This window comes from Trichosurus vulpecula, chromosome 2 (genome assembly GCF_011100635.1).
Source record: "Trichosurus vulpecula isolate mTriVul1 chromosome 2, mTriVul1.pri, whole genome shotgun sequence".
Taxonomy (NCBI): domain Eukaryota; kingdom Metazoa; phylum Chordata; class Mammalia; order Diprotodontia; family Phalangeridae; genus Trichosurus; species Trichosurus vulpecula.
In genome coordinates this window covers 52,680,180-52,705,997 of record NC_050574.1, presented here as the reverse complement: position 1 = coordinate 52,705,997, position 25,818 = coordinate 52,680,180, and the positions used below count along the sequence as shown (strand labels likewise).

Sequence of the window (25,818 nt, the reverse complement as noted above, 5' to 3'; positions counted from 1 at the left end):
TCAGGAGAGCCCCCCCCCCGTATGATTTAGGAGTGGAAAGGACCTTAGAAATCACCCCATACGGACCCTCCTTTCTACAGATCAGGCATCTAAGGCCTGGAAGAAGTGAAGAGACATGTCCAAGATCATGGGTAGGAAGTGACAAAGGCAGGATTTCACACCCAACCAGCCCAAGGCCAAGGCCAGTGTTCTTCTCTTGTACCACACTATGTTCTCTGCCTTAAAAGTTCTACCTTCAGTAGAGACCAAATACCCTCCGTTCTCCGCTTCCTTGCCAACTCACAATGTGGCAGGTGGCTCGTTGTATTGAGGACATGATGAGTCATGCTTATTTCCCTTGACTGGTCCATCTGGTGGGAGGAGCCTGTGAAGCCCTGGCATTTTCCTTGAACCCTGGAACAAATGTTTCAGTTATAGACTCACAGAGCTGGAGGGGACCTCAGAGGTCAGGCCAGCTTCTACCTGAAGAAAGAGTCCCCCTCCCCAGAGCATCAGTGTCCCTGACAAGAGATCATTCCTTGCAACTAGTGATGGAGAACTTGTTAGGAAGTCTTTCTAAATGTTGAACCCAAATCACCTCTCTGTAACTTCCATGTAATTAGGTGCTATCAGACATCTTTTGATTCTTTTTTGAGACAGATAAGACGTTAGTAGGGGGTTGGAGGTAGACAGGCAATTGGTCTTCTTCCCTGCGACACCTGCCAAACACACACTGTGCCTTCCAAGCCCACAGCCCCACATGGTGATTTCTAAAGGCTCCACAGACGTCAGCCACCCAGCCCCCTCGCCTGAAGTGACACTGAGAGCTGGTGGTGTGATGAAAAAGGAACAGATTGGGGGGCTCACCCCTCTAGAGAGAGAAAAATCTATCTGTGTTTAGCAGGTGGCAAACAGAATCTCTCAGTGCCCCACTCTTCAAAAGGGGGTGACTCAGACTCCCCCGCAACAGTGGGCTTCTGCCTGCTCCTGTGGGACTGGAAGAGCTAAATCAAACCTAATGAGGTTTCAGGATACATCAGGGACATGTGCCGTTGGGCAGGGGCCCTTGTTTTCTTTGTGATATCATCTCATAATACAGCCCATTTCTACAGGTAGGGCTCTAAAGGCTTCTGAAGCCCCAGTGAGGTGGGGAATTATTCCTGTTTTACAGCTGAAGAAAGAGGCTCAGGGAGCTAAAGTAATATACTGAGGATCAAACACATAGGAAAGAAAATCTGACTAAGTTTGGAGGCTTGGATTTGAACTCTGGTCTCTCCTTACTCAAGTCCGATTATATTTCCACTAAACCATGTTGTCAGAATAATGATGCTGTTGCTGATGGTGATAATTACAAAAAGCAGTCAGTCATTTTATCTAGCTGCATAATGATCTGCTGAGAAGAAGAAGGAGGAGGAGGAAGAGGAGGAGGAGGAGCAGAGGAGGAAGAAGAAGAAGGAGAAGAAGAAGAGGAAGGAGAAGGAGAAAGAGGAGAAGGAAGAGGAGAGGAAGAAGAAGAAGATGATGATGACGATGATGACGATGATGATTGGAAGTATTATAAGTCCCATTGCTCATATGGTCCTCACATAATACCGTATAGGAACTGGCAGATATCCTACCACAAATCTCAAATCCTGTGTGTTTCCTTTGTCTTATAGCCAAGCTGGGGGTTGGTTGTGTCCTTCATACTTGAAGAGGACCAAAATGACATCACTATGTCCGGGACCAAGGTACAGTGTGTCCAACTGTGGCTGATGAGACCAATGTGAGCTGGAAAGGCTCTACCACAGGCTGGGCACAAATAGTCCAAATGAACATTTGGAGTGAAGATGACTCAATTTGCACATTTCATTTGAGCTACTGCAATTCTGCTTTGTTCATAGAGCACAGCACTTTTTTTGATGTGGACATGCCATACTGGGTGGTCCTGTGCCAGTGTTTTCCATTCCTCGAAATCAGAGTTCTTTAGAGAGACCTTGAGAGTGTCCTCATCGGGGGCAGCTAGGTGGCACAGTGAGTAGAGCACCAGCCCTGGAGTCAGGAGGACCTGAGTTTAAATCTGGCCTCAGGCACTTGTTTGTGTGACCTTGGGCAAGTCACTTAACCCCAATTGCCTTGCCTTCCCCCCTCCAAAAAAAAAAAAGAGAGAGTGTGTCCTTGAATTGCTTCTTTTGACCTCTGTGTGAGCACCTGCCTTATGGGAGTTCTCAGTAAAATAGTCTTTTAGGCAAACGTACATTTGACATTTGAACATGGTCAGCCCATGTTCTGCAGTAGAGTTTGAATGCTTGGCAGTTCAGCTAGAGAAAGGACCTCAGTGCCCAGTACCTTATTTTGCCAGGCCATATCCAGAATCTTCCTAAGACAATTCAAATGGAAACAATTCAGTTTCCTGGGTTGGGAGTTTGGGGGAAGGGACTATGGCTCCCAAGATGCCTGGCTGTCATTTGCACCAGTCTGGTTGCCTCTGGAGAACAGGGAGAGAGGTAAAGGGTGAGGGTGGTTTACATTCACAACAGCCCTTTGAAGTAAATAGTGCAAGGACTATTAGCCCCATCTTTCGTATGAGGAGACTAAGGCTCAGAGAGGTGAAATGACTTGTCCAAGTCAGTTAGTAAGTGTCAGGATAGGCCTCAAACCCAAGTCTGTTGACCCTTGGTTTGGTTTTCCCCCCACTGGCCTCCCTGGCCCTACTTGTCTTGCTTCCCCAAACAAGGGTATCTACAGGATGCAAAAGGACATTTCCAAGGAGGCATCCAAGCTTCCCCATAAAGGAAAGACCTAACTTTGGATGGGTAAGCATTGGACTTGCCCAGTTCACTTAACAGGAGCTTCACTGTGGCATGAAATCATAGAGTACAAAGAAGAAGAAGGAGAAGTAGAAGAAGAAGGAGGAGGAGGAGAGGAATCCCAGATTTGCCATATCCCCCTTGCATGACCCTAGGCACTTGACTTCATCTCTCTGAACCTCTGTTTCCTCATCTTTAAAAAGGGGCTATTAATCCTTGGGCTACCCAAACTTCACATAGTCAGCCTAAGTATCAAGTGAGCTTCCACTTGATTCTTTCTCTTGACTGAAGGGCATCACCGACAGTCCTCTTGAGGACAACCTGGGAGAAGAGGGTGCAGGAGTGGAGTAGGACCTCAGATGGGGTTTTCATAGCCCCATCCCTTCACCTGCCTTCTCTCCATGCTCTGAGCTCCTCCCATTCCCCCATCCCTTACTGCCGCATGGACTGATGAAGACTTGGCCATTATTCATTCTGCCCAAGCCTTGGACCTCAAGGAGCTGACTAGGCCACACAGCATTAGTGACTGAAAGAACATGTGCTTCAGACATTGAGACATAGAACAGGAATGAGCAAGTTACGTTAAGGCCTGGTTTTTGGTGAATCCCATAAAATCACCTTGAAAGGAGGTGTAGCTCTTCAGATCTGTCAGACTTTTTATTACTTGTGGGCTGTGATTGTGATCGACCTGGGTGCTACGTCTATCAGTTTATGCTCTTGCCAAGCATGTACATTTGATAAAAGAGATTTCTTAAAATTATGATCTACCTCATTATTTCATTCCTTCCAGATCTTAATACTGCACTTAGACCGGCATATACTTGCCCTAAAACAGATGACATAGGGGCTGCTAGGTGGCTCAGTAGACAAAGCACTGAACTTATCAGGAAGACCAAAGTTCAGATCCTGCCTCAGAGATTTACTTGTTATGTGACCATGGGCTAGTCACTTAACCTCTCTCAGCCTCAGTTTCCTCATCTGTAAAACTAGCAGGGGTGGGAAGGGGGAACTGGATTTGATGACCCTCTAAGATCCCTTCCAGCTCTGGTTATAATTTTATCTTATCCCACAATCCCTCTTCCTTATAGTCACAGCTGTCAAATGTAATTATAACTGTGACTTTTTGCCTACGATGTTCCTAAAAGGTTTTCTTTTGGTTTGGGTTGGGGATTTTAGGGGAATGGGAGGTGAGGGGGAGGGTTGGAATTGACCAGCGCATTCTTTCTTTTTTCTCTTTTTGCCTTCTGGTTCTAATAGAACTGGGCAGTTTTCACTTATGGTTTCTTAAAATATGGTAGCTAGGCTTTTTTTTTAGTCATGATATTCAGATCATCTGATAATTTTTAAATAATCTCTCCACCTGTTTTCCAGGTCTATTGGTTTTTTGTTTGTTTTTTATTTTATTTTATTTATTTTATCCTGAACTTAAGAAGTAAGACAAGTATTTCCACAACAAAGTGGGATAGAAAAACAGAGGATTGCACCTGAAATTGCAGATGTATTATGTACAACTTACTATTCCATTCAAATATGCAACAAATTTAACTTGTGACTTTCTTTCTTTCCACTTCTCCCCAACCCATTAGACACAAATCTGTATGTAAGTGTATATATGTGTGTGTGTATATATATATATATATACATAATATATACACATACATATCTACACGTGTGGATGTGTATACATACATGTAGACATATACAAATATGTATTATGTTTGTCAGTTGTTTTTCTGAATTCAAACGTCATCTTTCTTTGTAGGATCTTTGCAGTTAATTTGGGTATTTATAATAGAATGAATTGGTTGTTCAGAGTTGTTCTTAAAGCAATACTACTGTTACTGTATACAGTGTTCTCTTGGTTGTGCTCATTTCACTCTTTATCATTTTGTGGAAGTCTCTCCATGCTTTTCAAAAATAATTGAGCTTCTTATAGCAGAGTAATATTCCATCATGAACATATACCACAATTTGGATAGCCATTCCCCAATTGAGGGGCAAACCCTCAGTTTCCAGTTCTTTGCCACCACAAAGAGAGCTGCTATAAATATTTTAGAATATAGAAGTTCTTTTCCATTTTCCCTAATCATCTTTGGAAACAGACCTAATGGTGCTGGGTCAAAGGGTATAGGGTGCAGTTTAATAACTCTTTGGGCATAATTCCAAGTCTCTCTCCAAAATGACTGGATCAGCTCACAGATCTACCAACAATGAATTAAGGTCCCAATTTCTCCACATCCTCTCCAATCTTTGTCACTTTTCTTTTCTATCATTTTAGCCAATCTGATAGATGTAAAATGATATGTCGAGGTTGTTTTAATTTGCATTTCTCTAATCAATAATAATTTAGAGCATTTTATATGATTATAAATTCTTTTAATTTCTTCATTGGAAAACTGTCTATTCATATCCTTTGATCATTTATCAATTGAGGAATGGCTGCCATTCTTATAGATTTGACAAAGTTCTTTATATATTTGAGATGAGACCTTTATCTAAGGAACTGTCTAAATTTTTTTCCCAGTTTTCTGCTTTCCTTCTGATGTTGGCCACATTTGTTTTATTTGTACAAAAATGTTTTAATTTAATATAATCAAAATTATCCATTTTACAATCTCACAACACTCTCTATCTTTTGTCTATTCGTAAATTGTTCACCTGTCTGTAAGTCTGATAGGTAGTATGTTCTATATTCTTCAAATTTTCTTGTAATATCTCCCTTTATTTTTAGGTCATGTATCGATTTTGACCTTATCTTGATAAATAGTGTAAGATATTGGTCGATGACCAATTTTTGCCAGACTGCTTTCTAGTTTTCCCATCAATTTTTACTGAATAATGAATTCTTATCCCCAAAACTCAAGTCTTTACACTTGTCAAACACCAGGTTACTATATTTATTTGGGGTTGTAGATTGTATGTCTACTCTGTTCCACTTTTCTATCTTTCTATTTCTTAGCCAGCACCAGATAGTTTTGATAATTACTGCCTTATAATGCACTTTAAGATCTGGTACTGCATTTTTTTTCCATAGTTCCTTTGGTATTCTTGACCGTTTGTCCATTTTTTGATAGTACACACTTGACATTTCTTTCTGGCTTTCTTTTAATCTTTTGATTTCATTTTAATATTTTTATTGTCTCCTGGGTTTGTTGCTGTCTTTTTGACCTGTTCTAATTTTCAGAAAGTTCAGTTTGGAGGTATGACTCACCACCATCTGTAATAAACTATTCATTCTTCTCACTATTATTCCCTCCCTAACTATCCTTTCCCTTAATGTTCCTTTTTTGTAGTTCTCATTTCATTTCCTCCAGGTAGTCCTTGTGGCCAAGACTTTTTTTTTTCTCCTCTGAGGCTCAGCTTGGATTTGTTGTATAATTATCTCTTCTTCTGAGTTTGCCCTTTGGGTGCCTCTCAATTTATATATTTCTTTATAGCATTTGGCAACTTTCTTCTGTTTACTCATACCTCCAGGGACCGTTTTTAGATTGGGACTTTCTACTAGGGTCACATTCTGCTTCCTATCACGCTCTTGAATGGTGTAAGAAGGAGGAAAGACTTTGCTTGATCCTAGATGTGAGGGCTAAGACCGAGCCCTTGCCCACAGCAGAAATCCCTGCATTTTAGCTTAGTCTCCTGAAGGCTCCAAGGTCATGGCCTTTTCTCTTTCTCTGTGTCCTTCTCTTGAATAGTTTAGAACCTAGAGTTGGCTCTATCCTAACAGGCGTTGTCTAGATGTTGTTAATTTTGCTGGTAGCAGGCCTCCTTCAGGACCCAGAAGCTTTACATCTCAGGTGTTGCCCTGGCCCTTTCTTCCATGACTTTGGTGTTCACTGCCTGGGTGTGAGCCAGCTGTGGCTCTGGCGGGCCACAGGTCTGACCCTCTCTCCTGCATTTCTTGCCTCCTGCCTAGCCTGGCTTGTCTCCATTCAGAGCTTATCCAGGATTCCGGCAGTCTTTTTGTGCAACCCTGGCCTGAATGGAGGACTTTATCGATACCTCTCTTTGTTTTCTTGATCATGGTTCCCTCTGGAATATTTTTTTAGGAGCTTTACCAGAGTTTCACGCTGGATCAAGACTCCTCTGGATCCTAACACACGGTCTTACCACAGTCCCCTGGAAGATCAGTCAGAAGTGAAAGTCACATATCATGACGTAGTAGAAAGATCTCTGGACTTAAGGGCAGAGGGTCTAGGTCAGCCAGTCCGTCGGTTAACAAGCATTTATTAAGCACCTACTATGTGCTAAGATCTGGGGATATAAAAAAGGCAAAAGACAGTCCCTGATCTCAAGGAGCTCCCAGTCTAATGGGGAGGACAACAGGCAAACAGCCATGTTCAACTATAGACAGGATAGATAGGAGATAATCAACAGAAGGAAAGTACTAGCATTTAGGGGGATTGTGCCTGCTCTGTTTCTTTCTTAGTCGTATGACCTTGCTTAGATCATTTCCTTCCTCTGAGCCTGTTTCCTCCTTTGCAAAATGAGGAGATTGGGTCAAATGATCGCCAAGGTCATTTCCAGCCCTGATTCCTATGACCCCATGACCCAACCACCTGTTGGTAGGTCATGTTATGTCCCCCACCCTCACTCTCTCCCCACTTAACTCTTCAGATCTGAAGCAACAGGAGGCCTCACACTCTCCCCACTCCTTTCTCCCAGGTCAAAGCACCGCCTCCTCTACCTGTACTCCACATTCATAGTAATATGAGAGAAATGATTAGTAAATAACAAATTATTGGGGAGATCTCTGACCTTGCCCCAAAATTTACCCCACCTGGACCATCTTATCTGGGTAGAGTCGTCGCGGGGCCCAACTAGAAAAACCTCACAAAGAGATTCTAGTCAGGTGAAATCCGGCTCAATGTGTTTTAGTCAGCCTGTCTGAGCAGAGGGGGACTCCCTTTTGTCTGGATTGCCCTAGGGAGGACTAGCCTGGATAAGAGAGGAGTCTCTATGTCCAAGATTAAGTGAGACTGAGTGATCAGAGTGCCCTTCCCCATGCCCCTCATTAGAATAAGCCCACCTCTCATTATAATTTTCATTCTCACTAATCCTGCCATCCTCAGGAACATCCACTCTTCCGAGGGCATATAAGCCATTGAGTGGGTTCCATGAAGGGTCTCTGGCATTCTAGAGTGCCACTGACCCCTCTTATGGATCATCTGCTAGCATAATTAATCAAATGATTACCCAGAAATTACATCTCTTGAACTTTTTATACATCATGAATAACCACAACATGACCATTCACACATTTATTTAACACTTTAAGGTTTGCAAGGTGCTTCACAGATAGTATTTTATTTAATCCTCACAACAGCCCTGTGAGGTAGGAGCTCTTACGATGCCCATTTAACAAATGAGGAAACTGATGCCCAGAGAGAAGTGAAGAGCCTGGCCCAGGGTCACACAGCTGGTGGCAGAGGCAGGTTCCCAACCCAATTCCCACCTTCTCCAAGCCCAGGGCTCTTTTTATGAGGCTAGAATAGAAAAGGGAAAAGGATTCGGTGGTTGGGAAGGAGGAGGGGTACTGAGTCCCCATGGGCGGGGCTGGATCAGCTTACCTAATATTATTATAATAATAGCTACCATTTATATAGTACATTCAAATAATAATAATGAGGCTTTTCGGACTGGATCTGTGATTGTGAGTTTAATGGTCTAGGCTGGGAATTCCCAATGAGGAATCTCCTCCTAACAATGCAGATTGGCACTTCCTTTGTAACTCAGTCTAAGAAACCCTGATCAATGATGATATACCATGATTTCAAAGGACCAATGAATATTCCTCACTCACCTTCTGTGGCAGAGAGGAGATAGACTCAGGGCAAAATGGAACACACATATTTGGACATGGTCGTTGCAGGGAATTTGGTTTGCTTGACTGTATGTATTTATTCCAGGGGTTTTTCTTTTTTCCTTTTCCAGTGGGGGTGGGGGAGTGGGAAGAGAAAATAAATGCTTTTTTGTTGGGGAAAAGGTTAATTTTCAAAAGTTATAGTCTTAAAGCTTTGTTTGGGGCACAGAGAGGTTAAGGGGCTTCCCCTGGGTCACACAGCTAATAAGTAGGTCAGAAACCAGAATTCAGGGATAACCTTCCCTCCTTCTCTCTCTCTTTCTCTTTCTCTCTCTCTCTCTCTCTCTCTCTCTCTCTCTCCCTCTCTCTCTCTCTCTCCCCCCCTCCCCTTCTTCTCTCCCTCCCCCCCTCCCCCTCTCTCTTTCCCTCCCTCCCTCTCTCCCCCTTGCTCTCTCTCCCCCTCTCTCCCCCCCTCTTTCTCTGTTTCTCTCTCTCCCTCTCTTTTTCTCTCCCTCTCTCTCTCTCTCTCCTCCCCTCCCTCTCTCCTCTCTCTTCTCTCTCTCTCTCTCTCTCTCTCTCTCTCTCTCTCTCTCTCTGTCTCTCTCTCTCTGTCTCTCTCTCCACTGCACCATGCAGCCTCTTTCAGGTTGGCATAGGGCATAACATACATTTTCTCATTTTCTCCTCACAATAAACCATATGAGGCAGGTGTTATTTTTATCCTCACTTCACAAAAGAAGTCTAAGGCTGAGAGAAATTAAATGACTTACCCAGGGTCACAGGGTAGTGCATATAGAGAGCAGAGTTCAGACCCAGATCTCCCTGAATCCCAGTCCCGTTACCCATCTGCCGCACCGTTTCTCTTATTTGATTCTCATTGTAGCCTCCTGAGGTAGGCAAGAATAGTATTGTTATCTGTGTTTTACAGATGGGGAAACTGAGACTGAGACAAGTGAAGTGACTTGCCACAGTGACCTTGCTGTTAAGGACTGGAGGCAGGACTGGAACCCAGGGCTTTCCTGACTCCGGTCCCAGAGTTCTTTCTGCCCTCCCATGCTGCTCAATGTGTTCGTTGCAGGTCAGTGGCCACCTGGACTACATGAAGAAAATGGACACCATCCTGAAGGCCGTGGGGATTCGCACCAAAGACAGTCCAGGAGACAAGATTTTCTCCATCGCTCCCAGCCTCCAGGGCAGAGAGGAGCCACAGCCAGAAGCCTCGGAGCCTCCAAAAGAGAATGCAGCCACAGACCCCATGGAGACCACCCACCCCGGCTGCCAGGCCCAGGACCCTGCCCCGAGCCAGGACAGTAAAGTCACAGGCCATCTCAGAGTCTCCCCTGAGCCTGAACCCTGCCAGCCCCAGAGCCTAGACGAGGCCAGCCGTGTAGACTGCTCCACTGTCTGCAGCCACATCCTAGGCCCAAACCCACTGGGCTGCCCAGACTGTGCCAACAATAATGAGCTAGGCAGCTCCGAGCTCGACTGACCTGGGGAAAGTGGAAGACACCGCTGTCCCCGGACTCTCCCTGGAATTCTCCTTCTATCGCCCTTCCCCCACCATCTACCCCCTGGCAGAGCCAGGTAAGGGGAGGTGTTTGCTCGGGGGCATTGGCTGTTCTGGAGCCAGAGAGAGTTTTGAAGATCTTTGACTCTGAGAAAGCAGAAGTTCTCAAGGAACCAGAAGGTGAGGGGCTCAAAGAAACGAGAACTTGTTATAGGCTTGGGTTCAGAGAGCTTTTTATAGGTCAGCTAATCAGAGATATTCAAGACCGTCAAGCCAATCAGACATTTCTCATACTTCCTGCCAATATCAGATGGACGGTCCAGCTGAGAAAGATGGAGATGATCCTGGGGTCAGAGTGGGTATGAGGAGAGACTCATATTGTACCTCTGTTGAGCCGTATCTGCTTCTCTTGTTTCATCTTCACTGCCTGTGGCTAGTACTTGTACATCGCAGCAACTTAGGGACCCGAGAGATGATTCCTTGGGACAGGGAACATCTAGACGGGAAAGGGCAATCATAGACGTGCCCTTCCTGCTGTTGGGAAAACTGCCTACCAACACTGTGTACATGGAGTTCTCAAGCTGGTGACTAGAGATGAGTGATGCCAGGCAAGGATTTCCTGGAGCGGGGATGTGGGAAATATAATCCCTTATACAGAGGTCACATTTCACTCATCAAGGGCTTTCAAAGTCTCCCTTGTACCTCTCAACATCTCTGAGAAGGAGGGAGGGAGGGAGAGAGGAAGGAAGGTCAGGGATGCCTCTCTGATGAGAAACTGAGGCCCAGAAGGTCAACTGGCAGTCAGTGTCTACAGAGGAAGAGGGAAAGATCAAAGGGAGGAGCAGCTGTGGTTAGAAGGCAGATGGAGAAAATATTAAACTGAAAATTGGAAAAGGGTGAAGATGGTCTGTAATTATCTACTTCCACAGGTCACTGGGCCTTACGGCTGATAGTGTATTAGAGCTAAGGCAAGGCTTAGAGCAGAGGATGTCAGACATGGGAGGGGCCTGAGAACACAGAATGTCAGAGCTGAGAGGGGCCTGAGAACCTAGAATGTCAGAGCTGAGAGAGGCCTGAGAACACAGGATGTCAGAGCTGGAGGGGCCTTAGAACACAGGATGTCAGAGCTGGGAGGGGCCTTAGAACCCAGAATGTCAGAGCTGGGAGGGGCCTTAGAACCCAGAATGTCAGAGCTGGGAGGGGCCTGAGAACACAGAATGTCAGAGCTGAGAGGGGCCTTAGAACACAGGATGTCAGAGCTGGAAGGAGCCTGAGAACACGGGATGTCAGAGCTGGGAGGGACCTTAGAACACACGATGTCAGAGCTGGGAGGGGCCTTAGAACCCAGGATGTCAGAGCTGGGAGGGGCCTGAGAACACAGAATGTCAGAGCTGAGAGGGGCCTTAGAACACAGGATGTCAGAGCTGAGAGGGGCCTGAGAACACAGAATGTCAGAGCTGAGAGGGGCCTTAGAACACAGGATGTCAGAGCTGAGAGGGGCCTGAGAACACAGGATGTCAGAGCTGGGAGGGCCTGAGAACACAGGATATCAGAGCTGGATGGAGCCTTAGAACACAGGATGTCAGAGCTGGGAGGGCCTGAGAACACAGGATATCAGAGCTGGATGGAGCCTTAGAACACAGGATGTCAGAGCTGGGAGGGCCCTTAGAACCTAGAATGTCAGAGTTAGGAGGGCCCTTAGGACACAGAATGTCAGAGCTGGGAGAGGCCTGAGAACACAAAATGTCAGAGCTGGGAGGGGCTTTACAACACAGCATGTCAGGGCTGGGAAGGTACCCTTAGAACACAGAACATCGGGGCTGAGAGGGAGTTTAGAGCATAGAATGTTAGAGCTGGGAGGTATTTGAAAGCATGGAATATGAGGGCTGGGAGAGACCTTAGAACACAGGATGCTGGAGCTCAGGAATTTAGAACACAGAAGACCACATCTCAGTGCCCTACTTTTCACAGGTAAAAGGTGTGAGATCCCACAGGTCCTAGTAACTTGTCCTAAGTGGCACAGGTAGTTCTCAGCAGAGCAGGGCCCGTTGCCACCCCCTCTGCATTTTCCTCCCTGTTCCTCACCTCCATATAAGCCAAGCCCACACCCAGTACACCCCAGCCTTTTGGCTGAGCTTGCATCTGTGAGAAGTAGTGCCGCAGCCATGCTGGCTCCCCTTAACCGGCTCTTTGTAGTTTGCAAAACAGTCCACACAGCAGTCCTCTGAGGTAGGCAGAGCCAGTAATGATTATCCCCATGTTACAGATGAAACAGCTGAGGCTTAGAGAAGAATGCCTACATGCAGCTAAGAGGGAGCAGGAGCCAGGACTGGAACCTAGGTCTTCTGACTCCTAGTCCAGTACTCGATACTACACACCATGCTGTCCTCTCCTTGCCAAACATGCTGAAGACAAACTTTCTCCAAAAACTCTTCCCTCATTAACAATTGATCCAGATGAACTCCACCAGCCTCAAGTACACACGGGCTTGTGGGGGGGCAGGGTGGCACACATACATAGCACCCAAAACTCTACTGGAGCTTCAGAAGAACTGGCCATAGAATAAAAAAAAAACTGGCGCAGCTAGGTGGCACAGGGAATAGAGCACCAGCCCTGGAGTCAGAGAGGACCTGAGTTCAAATCCAGCCTCAGACACTTGATACACTTACTAGCTGTGTGACCTTGGGCAAGTCACTTAACCCCAATTGCCCTGCCTTCCCACCTTGAAATAATTTTTTAAAAAAGAGCTGGCCTTGGCCTCCTTGTTATGGAACTTAGTGGCTGAAGCGCCTTCCCCTTGGCTTCCTGTGGCCAGATCCCCATGATCCAGGCCTCACTTCTCTTGCACTCAGTATGGAGGTGGAGAATGTCTCAGGGCCAGCCTTGCTCTGATTGGGGATTCAGTAGTTTGTGTTCTTTCTCCTCCCTTAGCCTGGACTCCTACCCCCACCCCCACCCTGACCCACTGACCGGAGCAGGAACGACTGTGGTTCCCCTCCTCCACCCCAAGTTAAGACTCTTTCCCCCATAAGACTGAGGGATCCCAGGGACAGAGCTTGCCAGCCCCCACCACTTGAGGACACAGCCTCAGAGGCTCCCCGAGGGCAGAGACTGTTTCTTTCCCTCACTAGGGGTTTTAATGGAGGACGGTGACCACCGGCTCCTCCTCAGCCCGGAGGTTCCCTGAGGTCCCCACATCTACTTCCCAATCCATACCACCTCCCAACATAGTCAAGGCAGATTATACTCAACCTAGCTTCACCCAGAACAAGCTGCTCTCTGGCAAGAAACCTCACAGATGTGTCTGGGTGGGAGAGTAGGAACAGCTCAGTGAACGTGTCTCCACCACACGGATGAGATGGAAGGGGTAGGCTTCTTGCCGTGGGCAAGGGCAGGGGAATGGAGGATCTTGCTTCCCTGGCCATCGAGCCCAAGGGAGCAAGGCCCAGCAGGCTCTGACTTCAGGGCTCAGTCCGTGGGGGCATTGAGTGGATAGAGCTTTAGCTCAGGCTCCACGGAGTCCATGTCAAAGAGGCTGACGGCATCGGTGCCCGTGGGTGGGGAGTGGCCGGGCTTGGCTTCCTCCTGGGGCTGCTCAGTGACCTGCAGGGCCGAGGTCCCAGAGTCCACCTCTCCGGGGAGGGTCATCCTGTGCTGCAAGGAGAAGCCCACCTGGGGGATGAACTGGGGGGGCCCACTGTGGGAATTTCGCATGGAGAGCGAGATGAGACTAGTCCTTCGATCCCAGGCCCACCGGGCACACGGCACGAACTTGGCCATGGCCCTCTTGAAGTCCCTCATAAAGAGTGGGTAGATGATGGGGTTCATGGTGCTGTTGCAGTAGCCCAGCCAGGTGAGACCATCGAAGAAGCCTCTGGGGATACAGTCACACACGGTCTGCAGGGGACAGGAGAGGGGATCAAGGGAACAAGGCACACACGGCCTCCGGGTAAGTGACCACAGGAGGCTCAGGACGGCTCTTGGGGCTTTGCAAAATGCTCGACCTGCACTGACTCAGTAGATCCTGCCAGATCTTAATAAGTACACTTCTGTTATGTCCATTTTACAGATAAGGAAAGTGAAACTCTGAGACAAAGTGACTTCAGTCAATCAACAAGCATCTAATTTCCTTATCTACAAAATGAGGGGCTTGCTAAGGGACCTTTCAGCTATGAAGTTGTTCTAAAATCCTTTCTACCTCTGACATTCTGTGTTCTAAGGCCCCTCCCAGCTCTGATATTCTCTGTTCTAAGGTCCCTCCCAGCTCTGACATCCTGTGTTCTAAGGCCCCTCCCAGCTCTGACATCCTAAGGTCTCTCCCAGCTGGGACCTTCCATATTCTAAGGTCCCTCAGAAATCTAGCATTGTATGAATCTAGCAAATGGCAGAGCCAGGTCTCTTGACTCCAAATCTGTCATTCTTTTTGCCACACAGCCAGGCCTCTTCCTTCCCCAATACTTTTAGATGCATTTCTTTTTCTCATTCCCTGGTGCCTGGGGGTATCTGGTTTCAAAGATCAGGCCTCCCCAGAAAAGGCATGTGAACGATCAAACAGCTGAGTTTGATAAGAACAGAAAAACTAGATTTCAAGGACAAGTGGCTATTAGAGTTCAGGAATCACCCTAGGCACATGCTCTGTTCATTCACCCCTGGGTGACTACCCTAGTGACAAGTAATAGACTGAGCTTGGAGGCAGCTCCTCAGGCTCAGTCTAGCCACTGGAATCCCATTCAGAATGGTTCACTAACTCAGCCATCAACAACAGAGCCTCTCTCTCTAGACCCCACTATCCCAGTGAGTCATAGGTCATCCCCCTACCTACAGCAAGCCCCCCTCCTTCCCCTAAGCCATAGAGGATACTCATTAGCTGTAGGCCTGGTTGAAAGAGATTCCCTAATTTCCTCTCTTGATTCTTTACAGAATTTCCCCTAGAATGTCAGAGCTAGGTACCATCTCAGGGGCCATCTGGTCCAGGAATCTCCTCTGTAACATCTCTAATAAATGGCATCCATCCTTCCCTCAGCACTCCACTACCTCCCCAAGACATCCCATTCCATTTTTGGACAGCGCCAGTGGTAGGAAGGTCTTCCTGACCCGAAACCTAATTCTGCCCCTATAACTTCCACCCACATCTACTGGTTCTGCCTTCCAGGAACAAACAAACTTAATCCCTCTTCCATGTGGCAGCTCTTCTAATACTCAGAAGCAGCGGTCATGCCCTTTTCTCCCTCTGATCTCTTGTATCCTCTGAGCTAAAGAACCCCTGTTCCTTCAACCTGTCCTCATCTAGCATGTTCCCTAGAACCCTTACCAACCTGGGCAGCCTCCTCCAGACACACTATAGCTTGGTGAAGTCCTTCTTGGGCCCATGAGGGAGCATCATACTCCAGATGTTGGTCTGACCAGGGTAGAGTACTTCCTCTTGAGAAATTATATGGGATATCTGATTGGAGTTTGGAACTGATTGGATCTGATTGGAACTTGTCCAGCTACAATGTCTTTCACCAACATTTACTCAGCAAGGAACCCAGGTCTCTCTATATGAACATCACCCATACACCCACCCTCTCCAGTATTTCTGGTTCAGGAAGGAAGCCCATAGAGTTTGTTTCATGTTTGAGGCTTTAAATGGCTTTGGCATCTTCCTCCCCAAACCCTGCCCTCAGGAATGCTCAGGCCTTACCTGGATCACATTGGCTACAAAGAAGGGTAGCCATGCCACAAAGAACATGCCCAAAAGGATGCCCAGTGTCAAGCTGGCCTTCAGAGCCTTCCTGCTGTGCTTGGCAGCAAAGCGTCTGTTCTCACTTGAGGCTGACACTGCCAGATTTGGAGTCCTTGGCACCTGCAAGGGAAACATGCCTTTGAGGATCCTGGGGGGTAGGCACAGGTTGACCCTTCACTCTGACCACAGAGGATGCTCCTCTAGCACCATCCCGAGGCAGACCTCTCCAGTCCTGACTCCAGACTAACCTCATCTGCAGATTAACCCTTGACCCTGGCCAGTCATCTCATAAATGACCTTGCTCATAAGTGGGAATTTGTGAATGGGGATAGCTCAGTTCATCTCAACCCTGCCACTGGGGGTAGAAACACAAGTCAGAATGCTGACTGTACAGCCAACAAGTGGAAGCTTCATTTTCATGTCTTGAAGCACAAGAGTCAATAGGGGTGGAGCACCTGTGGCCTTAAGGCGACATGTGGCCTTCTAAATCCTTAAGTGTGGCCTTTTGGATTCTGGCTTTTTGGGTCAAACTGTATTTCACTGAAGATGGCTTTGAAACAAGAAGCTTGGAAATATTTCTGATCTATAAAAACTCCCACTGGATTTGCTGTCATGGAATTTATCTGTGTGCTTGGAGATATGTTCCTGAAAAAAAGAGGGTTTAATTCTACTGTTTCTCTTCTATTCATTCATACAGCACAGTGGATAGCATCGGGCCTGGAGTCAGGAAAATCTGAGTTCCAGTCTGGTTTCAGGCACTTATTAGCTGGGTGATCCTAGGCAAGTCACTTAACTTCTGCCTGTCTCAGTTTCCTTAACTGTGAAATCAGTATAATTATAGCACCTACCTTCCAGAGTTGTTTTGAGAATCAAATGGGATAATATACTGAGCTATGCTTTGCACAGTGCCTAACACACAGTAGGCACTTAATAAATGCTTTATTCCTATCCTTTCCCTTCCCATCTAATCCAACTCAACACCTAGTCACTGAATTTTCACTTGAAGGCCTCTAGTGAGAGGAAACCCACTGCCTCCAAAGACAAGCTAGTTGACTTTTACTGTGGTTGAGTTATTTTAGTCGTGTCCAACTCTCTTCGACCCCATTTGGGGTTTTCTTGGCAAAGATCCTGGAGTGGTTTGTCATTTCCTTCTCCAGATCATTTTACAGATGAGGAAACTGAGGCAAACAGGGTTAAAGTGACTTGCCCAGGGTCACACAGCTAATAAGTGTCTGAGGCCAAATTTGAACTCATGAAGATGAGTCTTCCTGACTCCAGGCCCAGCACTCTAGGCACTATGGAGCCACCTGGCCACCCCCTTCTACTTTTAGATACTCTAAATTATTTTGCAGTAGACTTCCTCACATAGAACTAATTCTGCTTATCTGAAATTTCTTCCCATTCTTCCTTATTCTGAGGTCAGGCAGAACAAATCCCTTTTCCACACAGTTTTTTTAAATACTTGGAGCTAGATATCAACACACACACACACACACCACTGAGTCTTCTCCAAACAAAACAACCCCAGCTCCTCCAACTAATACTTACATGACAAAGACACTTTACAGCTATTAATGTCCTTCTTAAATTGTGATGCTGAAAAATGAACCCAATACTCCAAGCCCTTCACTTACAGAAGAGAAAACCAAAGTGGACTCCAGAGCAGAGATTGGACCTTAAAAATTATCCATTTTAATTCCTTCATCACATACATGAGAACACTGAAGTCATCTAGGAAAGAGACCTTCCCAGAGTCACAGAGTTACTCTTTGTCAGAGGCAGGACTTAAACCTAGGTCTTGTAGACTTTGTAAACTGTCTGTGCCTTATAAGTATGAGCTACTGTTGTGTAAATGACTACCAACTTGTATGTTGCATTATGTATGCTTACGGGTAATAGGTATGGAATTCCAGGCCAGCTGAGTGGGAAGGTTCCTAGATTTTGGTGTCTCTTACCAAGCTCCCCAGCAAACTGAACCACAGAGGGGAAGGGAGTCTTCTCTGCATTATTCCTAACATACAGCCCTTTCATGAATCCAATCCAACCCTATCTTGTCCAGCCCAGTCTAGTCAAATCCAATCTTGTCCAGCCCAGTCCAGTCTAATCCATTCCAAAGCTATCCTATCCTGTGGAGTCCAGTCCAATCCAGGCTAATCCAATCCGGTCCAGGTCAAGCAAGTCCAGTCCAGTCTAACACAAGCCAGTCCAGTCCAATCCAAAGTCATCCTGTACAGTCCAATCCAGCCTAGTCCAAGCCAGTCCAGCCCAGTCAAATCCAAGCCAGTACAATCCAATCCAAAGGTATCCTGTTCTGCAACTACAAAACACTTTTCACACAAATAAAGTCAGATCTAAATAATTGGGAAAAAACATCAGTTGCTCATGGGTAGGCTGAGCTAATATAATAAAAATGACAGTTCTACCTAAATTAATTTACTTATTCAGTGCCATATCAACCAAACTACCAAAAATATTTTATAGAGCTAGGAAAAAATAACAAAATTCATCTGGAAAAACAAAAGGTGGGGCAGCTAGGTGGCAGTGAGTAGAGCACCAGCTCTGGAGTCAGGAGGACCTGAGTTCAAATCCAGCCTCAGACATTTGAAATGCTTACTAGCTGTGTGACCTTGGGCAAGTCACTTAACCCCAATTGCCCTGCCTTCCCCTTCAAAAAAAAGGTACAGAATATCAAGGGAATTAATGAAAATTAATGCAAGGGAAGGTGGCCTACCTGTACCAGATCTAAAACTGTATTATAAAGCAGTAATCAACAAAACTACTTGGTACTGGCTAAGAAATAGAGTGGTGGATCAGTGGAATAGGTTAGGTACATGAGACACAGTAGTCAATGACTATAGTAATCTACTGTTGGATCAACCCAAAGACTCTAGCTTCTGGGATAAGAACTCATTGGATGTCAAAAACTGCAAGGAAAACTGGAAAATAGTATGGCAGAAACTGGGCATAGACCAACATCTTACACTGTGTACCAAGATAAGGTCAAAATGGGTACATGATTTAGAGATAAAGGGTAATGCTATAAGCAAACTGGAACAGCAAGGAATACTTTACCTGTCAGATCTGTGAAGAAGGGAAGATTTTATGACCAAAGAAGAGCTAGAGAACATTATGAAATGCAAAATGGATAATTTCATTTGCATTCAATTAAAAGATTTTTGCACAAACAAAGCCAGTGCAACCAAGATTAGAAGAGAAACAGGAAGCTGGGAAATATTTTTTACAACCAGTGTCTCTGATAAAGATCTCATTTCTAAAATATATAGAGAACTGAGTCAAATTTATAAGAATACAAGTTATTCCCCAATTGATAAATGGTCAAAGGATATGGACAGGCAGTTTTCAGAGGAAAAAATTAAAGATACCGATAGTCACATGAAAAAATGCTCTAAATCACTATTGATTAGAGAAATGCAAATTAAAACAACTCTGAGGTACTACATCACACCTCTCAGATTGGCTAACATGACAAAATAGGAAAATGATAAATGTTGGAGAAGATGTGGGAAAATTGGAAGGCTAATGCATTGTTGGTGGAGTTGTGAAATAATTCAACCATTCAGGAGAGCAATTTGGAACTATATCCAAAGGGCTATAAAACTGTGCATACCCTTTGACCCAGCAATACCATTTCCAGGTCTGTATCACAAAGAGATTATAAAAAAGGGAAAAGGACCCACATATACAAAAATATTTATAGCAGCTCCTTTTGTGGTGGCAAAGAATTGGAATTGAGGGGATGCCCATCACCTGGGGAATGGCTGAACAAGTTGTGATATATTAATGTGATGGAATACTGTTGTGCTATAAGAAATGATGAACGGGTAGATTTCAGAAAAACCTGGAAAGACTGACATGAACTGACACTGAGTGAAGTGAGCAGAACCAGGAGAACATTGTACACAGTAACAGCAACATTGTGGGATGACTAACTTTGATAGACTTAGCTTTTCTCAGCAATGCAATAATCTAAGACAATTCCAAAAGACTCATGATGGAAAATGCTATCCACATCCAGAGAAAGAACTCTGGAGTCTGAATGCACATCGAAGCATACTATTTTCTCTCTTTTTTATTTCTTATGGTTTTTCCCTTTTCTTCTGATTCTTCTTTCACAACATGACTAATGTGGAAATATGTTTAATATGATTGTACAGCCTATATTAGATTGCATGCTGTCTTGGGGAGGGGGGAGGGAAGGGAGGGAGAAAATTTAGAACTCAAAATCTTATATAAGTGAATGTTGAAAACTAAAAATAAATAAATATTTTTTAAAAAGCAAATATTGTTCAGGAAGAAAGAAAGAAAGAAAGAAAGAAAGAAAGAAAGAAAGAAAGAAAGAAAGAAAGAAAGAAAGAAAGAAAGAAAGAAAATTATCCTGTTCTGTCCAGTCCAATCCAATCAATCAGAAATGAGAGGATCAGGAAGAGGTCACAGCCAACTGGGAGAACATGGGAAGGGGAAAATACCACTTCCAGAGGCTGAGAGAAGGTGTCGTTCTGTCTGTGGACAGTAGTAGAGAAGTAGATCCCTGTCTCATCCTAGGGTCCCACAATGCCTCAACATTATGATACAGAATCATGTAACACAGAAAGCCATGTTAGAAAGGGCCTTAGATTATCTAAAGACAGAACTGGAATATATTTTAGAACACAGACCATCAGAACGGAAAGACTTCTTGGATATAATCTATTCCAATTTCCTCATTTACAGATGAGGAAACTGAGGCTTAAGTTAACTGACTTGCCCAAGAAGTAGCAAGAAGCAAAACCTAGGATTCAAATTCTTCATTTTTTACTCCATACCTAATTATCATGTCCCACTCCATCAACCTCCAAGAGCCCTTGACATCACTTCCCTGCATCTCCCTGCCCTTTTGGCTTTTCTCTCACTCTACCTCTAGGACAACCTCCAGCCCCAGGAGCCTTCCAAAGAGAGGGGTCCTGTCCATGGTGCTGAAATTTCCTCTCTACAATTTTGTACACCTACAGCTGCTGGGAATCCTAGAACAAAGGATCACAGATCTAGAACGGGAAGTGACCTTAGAGGTCATTTCTCATTTTATAGATGAAGACACTGAAGCACCAGGGAGGATGCGTGCCTTGACTAAGGTCACAAAGTGGCAGAGGTGGGATTTGAATCCTATTTCCTGACTCCAAACTAGTACTCTTTCCCCTGAACCACACCGCTAAAATGTCAGCCTTAGAAGGGATCTTAGAACATAGAACTTCAGACCATGAAAGGACCTTAGAACTCAGAATGTCAGAGCTGGAAGAGATGTTAGAAAACAGAATGCCAGAGCTGGAAGGGCCCTTAGGACATGGAATGTTAGAACTGAGAGCCTTCAGAACCCAGAATGTCAGATCTGGTAGGGCCTTGGAACACAGAACATCAGAACTGAGGGGGCCAGAGAACATCCCCTCAAAGACATGTGATCTCAAAGTTGGGGGGAACTTTAGTGAAAATCCAGTCCAAACATATGCCCAACCAAGAGCTTCCTTTGAATCACTCCTGACATCCAGCCCTTTTACAAGTCTGGTTGAGTCCAGGCAAATCCAGTCCAATCTAGGCCAATCCTATATTGTCCAAGCCAGCCCAATCCCATCCAATCCACCCCAACTTAATCATATCCTATCTTATACTACCTTGTCCAGTCTAATGCTACATATATATATAGTCCGTTCCAGTCCAGTCTAGTCCAATCCAATGCTATCCTGTCTAGTCCAGTCCAATTCATTTCAATCCAGTCCAATTCAGAAAGGTCCAGTTCAATCCAAGCACTCTGTCTCGGAGGAAAGTTGAGGCCTGACAATCCAGGATACTCTTCCTTAAGAAAAAATGGGTTGTAGCAGAGACAAATTGCCTTATCTACTCCTCTTTCCAATACAAGTTATCTCCAGTTAGAATGTAGCCTCACAACATTCCTATTAGGGAGGGACTGTACATATTACTATCCCTCTTTTACAGATAAGGAAACTGAGACTCACAAGGCCATAGAACTAACACATGTCATAGACAGTATTTGAACTCAAGTCAGTCTTCCTGAGTCCAGCTTAAAGAACACACCATCCATTTTGCCACAGGAAACCAGGATGGGCCTTTCTGCTGCTCACAATCTCATTACAGATCAATTCAGTTCAACAAGCATTTATTTATTAAATACCTGCTGAGGCAGTGGGGTGTAGTGCAGTGATATCAAAATTCAATTAGCCACTAAACCATACATAAGGATTCCTGCAGGTCACATATTGACCTAGAAAACCATATATTAACATTATCTGTGCTCTACTGTATTTTTATTTATTTTGTTAAATTTTTCCCAATTCCATTTTCATCTGGTTTGGACCCATTCATGTGGCCTTCTGTCTGTGTTTGACACCTCTGGTGTAGAGGATGGAGCCTGGCTTGGAGTTTAAAGCAGGGGTGCAATTTTATATTTCTATTGTGGTTTTTGGTTAGCAAAATATTTTCGCCAAACCCTGTGAGATAGGCAGTACAAGTACAGTGTCTATTTTACAGATGAGGAAACTGAGGCAATAGGAGCCCAGGATTCTGTCCACCCTCCATAGAATTCAAGAATCCGGCCCATGTTGGACTGATCTTCCTACCTAAAAAAGGGACAATTTAACCCCTTGATGGTTAATCAGGAGACCATGTCTGAGTGTAGCTAAGCCAGAAGCTGATTCCACTCCCATCACCAATACCAGCTGCAGAAATAATTAGGGGGCAGAAGCTTGTGGCCTAAGAAACAGGGATTATAACTGGGTCTCTTCCTTGAAATTGAACAAAATGGAGAAATTTAGAGCAGACGCTCTTCTGGCTTGTTCTTACTCTCTATGTGAAAGCTGTGTGGTCTAATCTCTAGTGGAAAGAGTGGGGGGGATCTGCCCTGAGTTCAAAATCCTGACTACTGCCTTCATTTCTTAGAGGCCTCATCTATAAAATGGTGTTTCCTCATTGAAAAATAAGGATGGAAACACTTGTTTTATCAGCTTCATGGGGTCATGGAGAAAGCAATTTTGCAAATTGTGATAAATTCAAGCCATTATTTTTCAATGTTCTAAAGTTTCTTCCAATTCTAACATTGTACCTGTAAATGTCCAGAAAGAGACATGCACAGCCCCTACGATTTTAGGATTCTCTGTGACCTATGCCTCCTGGAGATGGAGAGGAAGGAATGATGATGGGGGAAGATGGCCCATTACCCAGCATTCTCAGTTACCTGCAGGGCCTCCATGTTGGTGGCAAGGGAAGCCACTTGCACTGCCTGCTTTCGGGCAGTCACCAGGATCCGACAGTAAGTGAAGGAGATGGCCACAGAAGGTAGAAAGAAGGTGAGCCCTGAAGCCACCAGGACGAAGGGCAGGCTGGCCAGGAGGCGGCACTGCCCCCCAGGGGCCAGGTCAGCCCAGGGGGCCTCGGCAGTGGTGTTGGGGGACATCAGGCCGCGCTGCTGGTGCCAGCCCATATGCGTGGGCAGGAAGGAGGCCAGGGCGGCCAGGCTCCACGCGGCCAGGATGAGGGCCAGGGCCCGGTACGGGGTCATGCGTCCCTTGTACCGAAGAGGAGACAGAATGAGCAGGTAGCGGTCCAGGCTGATGAGGCACAGGTTGAGGATGGAGGCACTGCAGCACATGACGTCGAAGGCCACCCAGAGCAGGCAAAGGCTGCGTGCCAGCACCCAGCGGCCGTACAGCTCGTTGAGCATGGCCGGCGGCATCACCACCAGCCCCACCAGCAGGTCCGACGTGAAGAGCGACACGAGGAAGTAGTTTGAAGTGCTGCGTAGAGCCGGCTGCGTGCAAATGAGCAGGATGAGCAGCGAGTTGCCCCCCGCAGTCAGGGCGATGATGATGCACAGGACCGCGGCCACCCATCCGCTGCCCTCGGGAGCCCCCAAGCTCGGGCTACTGCTGTTGGCCAGACCCAACTCCAGGGCCATGGGTGAGGGCAGCAGTGATGAATGGCACCTGCTAGACGAAGGCACCAAGTTGGGGCGGGGGTGGAGCAGAAGGGATGAGGGGGCAAACAGGGTAGAAGGTGGCGATGTTGGGGGCCCCCACAGGGCTGAGAAAGAGGGCGAGGGAGAAACGTAGGCCGTTAGGTGGGCTGGGGCGAGGGTGGATGCACGGAGTAAACCGAGGGGTATGAGGGGATGGGGGAGTCCGAGGTCCAGAGGAAGCAGAACCAAAGGGAAGCGTTAATGAGGTGCGATGTGGCTGGGAGGGCAATGAAGGTGCATCCTGGAAGCTGAGCAAGCAAGGAGTCAGCTCCTGGAGAAGTCGGCTTTCTACTGTGATCGGTGGCCCATTTTATAGATGAAGGGGTAAAAGGACAAGAAATGGCAGTGGCAGGGGGAGCACGAGGTTGAGGAGGAAGATAAAGGTGAGAACGAGGTGCAACGTGGGCTCTAGGATGGACTAGGGGGGGTGGCGCGAGGAGAGCGCGGCGCGCCGAGAGGAGGCACCAGAAGAGCCGAATTTGGGAGCGAGGATAAGAGCTTGCCAGGGGAGGGAGGAGTACGTAGGGGCATGCGGAGCCGAGGACAGCGCGGAAGGGGAGCGCGCAGCACGGTGCCACTGAGGGAGGGGGAAACGCGGTGATGAGGAAGGTTCGGGAAGGTGAGAAGCAGGTGCAAAGAGGGAGGATGGAACAGCAAAGGGACGGGAAGGGGAGGCAGGGGCGCGCAGGTCCAGAGGGACCAGGTTGGAGAGAGCCGTGAGGCCCCTACACTCTCAGCCCCGCAGCCGCACTTAGGGGATGCCTCCCCAGGGGATGAAGGGGCGTGGCCTGAGGCGCGCAGGGGCTAAGGAGTCATCTCTAGAGTTAGAGACCAGAAGCCCAAGGCAGCTGGTCTTGCTGATGGGTTAGGGGGCCGGACAACCCGCAATGGGTCTGCAGGGAGGAGGAGTCGGGCGCTGGGGCACAGCCAGTTACAGCTGGTCTGTGGCTGAGCGCCCCAACCCTACTGCCCGGAGAGGGTTTTCCGAGCCCGGGTCCCGCACCCTACCCGGTCCCCTCCCGCACGCGTGCCTCTCTGCTGCCGGCCCCTACCTGGGCTGCGCTCCAGGCCACTGCAACAGGCGCCGCTGCCACCGAGGGCGGGGGTGGGGGTGAGGGGCGTGGATTTGGGGAGAGAGGGGGCAGAGCTGGAGCTGCCTCCTGGCTCCCCGCTTCCTGCTCCCAGATCCCTGCTCCTCGCTCCACGCCCTATGGGATAAGGGGTTGGATCCTGGATAGCTGAGGACTACAAGCGCAGGAGCCAAGCACAGGTGCCTCCTCCCGCCCTGAGTGCGGGGGGGAGCTGGAGCCGGGGACCTCGCGCTGGCCAGAGTGGAGACAACCCGGAAAGCCGATGCCCTATGGGGGCTGTCAAAGCTCCCTCCCCTCGTGGGGGCGGCGCCACGGGGGACCCCGGAGGCGGGGGGAGAGAGGAGGGATCCCGAGCCCGCAGAGGGATGCCTGGAGCGTACTCTGCGGGACGAAGAGTTTATAATCATTTCGGACCACATTTCCCACTGCAGTAGCTTGTCGGAACAGAAAGAGATCTTCAGAGAGTCTAGGACAAATTCCTTCAAGCGGCTAGACTGTCATGGGTACAGTCCCTGGGGGTGGCTGCAGGGGGCAGAACCAGGGTCAATGGGTGGAAATTGCAGAAAGTTAGATTAAGGTTCCTGGGAACAACGAGAGTTGCCCAGAAGTTGGATGGGCCCAACTAAGGGTAGTGACCCGTCCAAGGTCACATCAAAAAGAGTTTCTCAAGCTCTTTATAAGAGATTTCGGGAGTTCGTTGTATAATTGTCTCCTTATATTCTCTCTCTATAAAGAAATGTTCATATTTGTTGCTTTGTCAAAATTATAATAAAAAATTAAATAGGTAATTTAAAATAGTTAGCATTTAGATAGCTCCATGAGTAATCTCATTTTGTCTTCTCAACACCCCTGGTAGGTAGGTAGGTGAGTATTATCCCCATTTCACAAATGAAGAAACTGAGGCAGA

At 46.7% G+C, this 25,818-nt stretch overlaps 2 protein-coding genes across 3 annotated transcripts in view; one reads left to right on the top strand and one right to left on the bottom strand.

The window, feature by feature from the left end:
* Positions 1–10,972, top strand: part of TMCO4 (transmembrane and coiled-coil domains 4) — a 124,975-nt gene extending 114,003 nt beyond the window's left edge. For both annotated transcript variants that reach the window (XM_036746963.1, XM_036746962.1), the window contains exon 14: positions 9,647–10,972. In XM_036746963.1, coding sequence (XP_036602858.1) covers positions 9,647–10,057 — 411 coding nt within the window. In that variant the 3' untranslated portion in view covers positions 10,058–10,972. The remainder of the gene's footprint in view (positions 1–9,646) is intronic.
* A 2,571-nt stretch (positions 10,973–13,543) lies between these two features.
* Positions 13,544–24,351, bottom strand: HTR6 (5-hydroxytryptamine receptor 6). The gene is made up of 5 exons (XM_036743733.1): positions 24,342–24,351; positions 24,090–24,238; positions 23,041–23,703; positions 15,759–15,920; positions 13,544–13,972 (listed from the first exon to the last, which is right to left on the bottom strand). The coding sequence occupies exons 1-5, from the start codon at positions 24,349–24,351 to the stop codon at positions 13,544–13,546; spliced, it is 1,413 nt and encodes a 470-aa protein (XP_036599628.1).
* Positions 24,352–25,818: the final 1,467 nt, after the last annotated feature.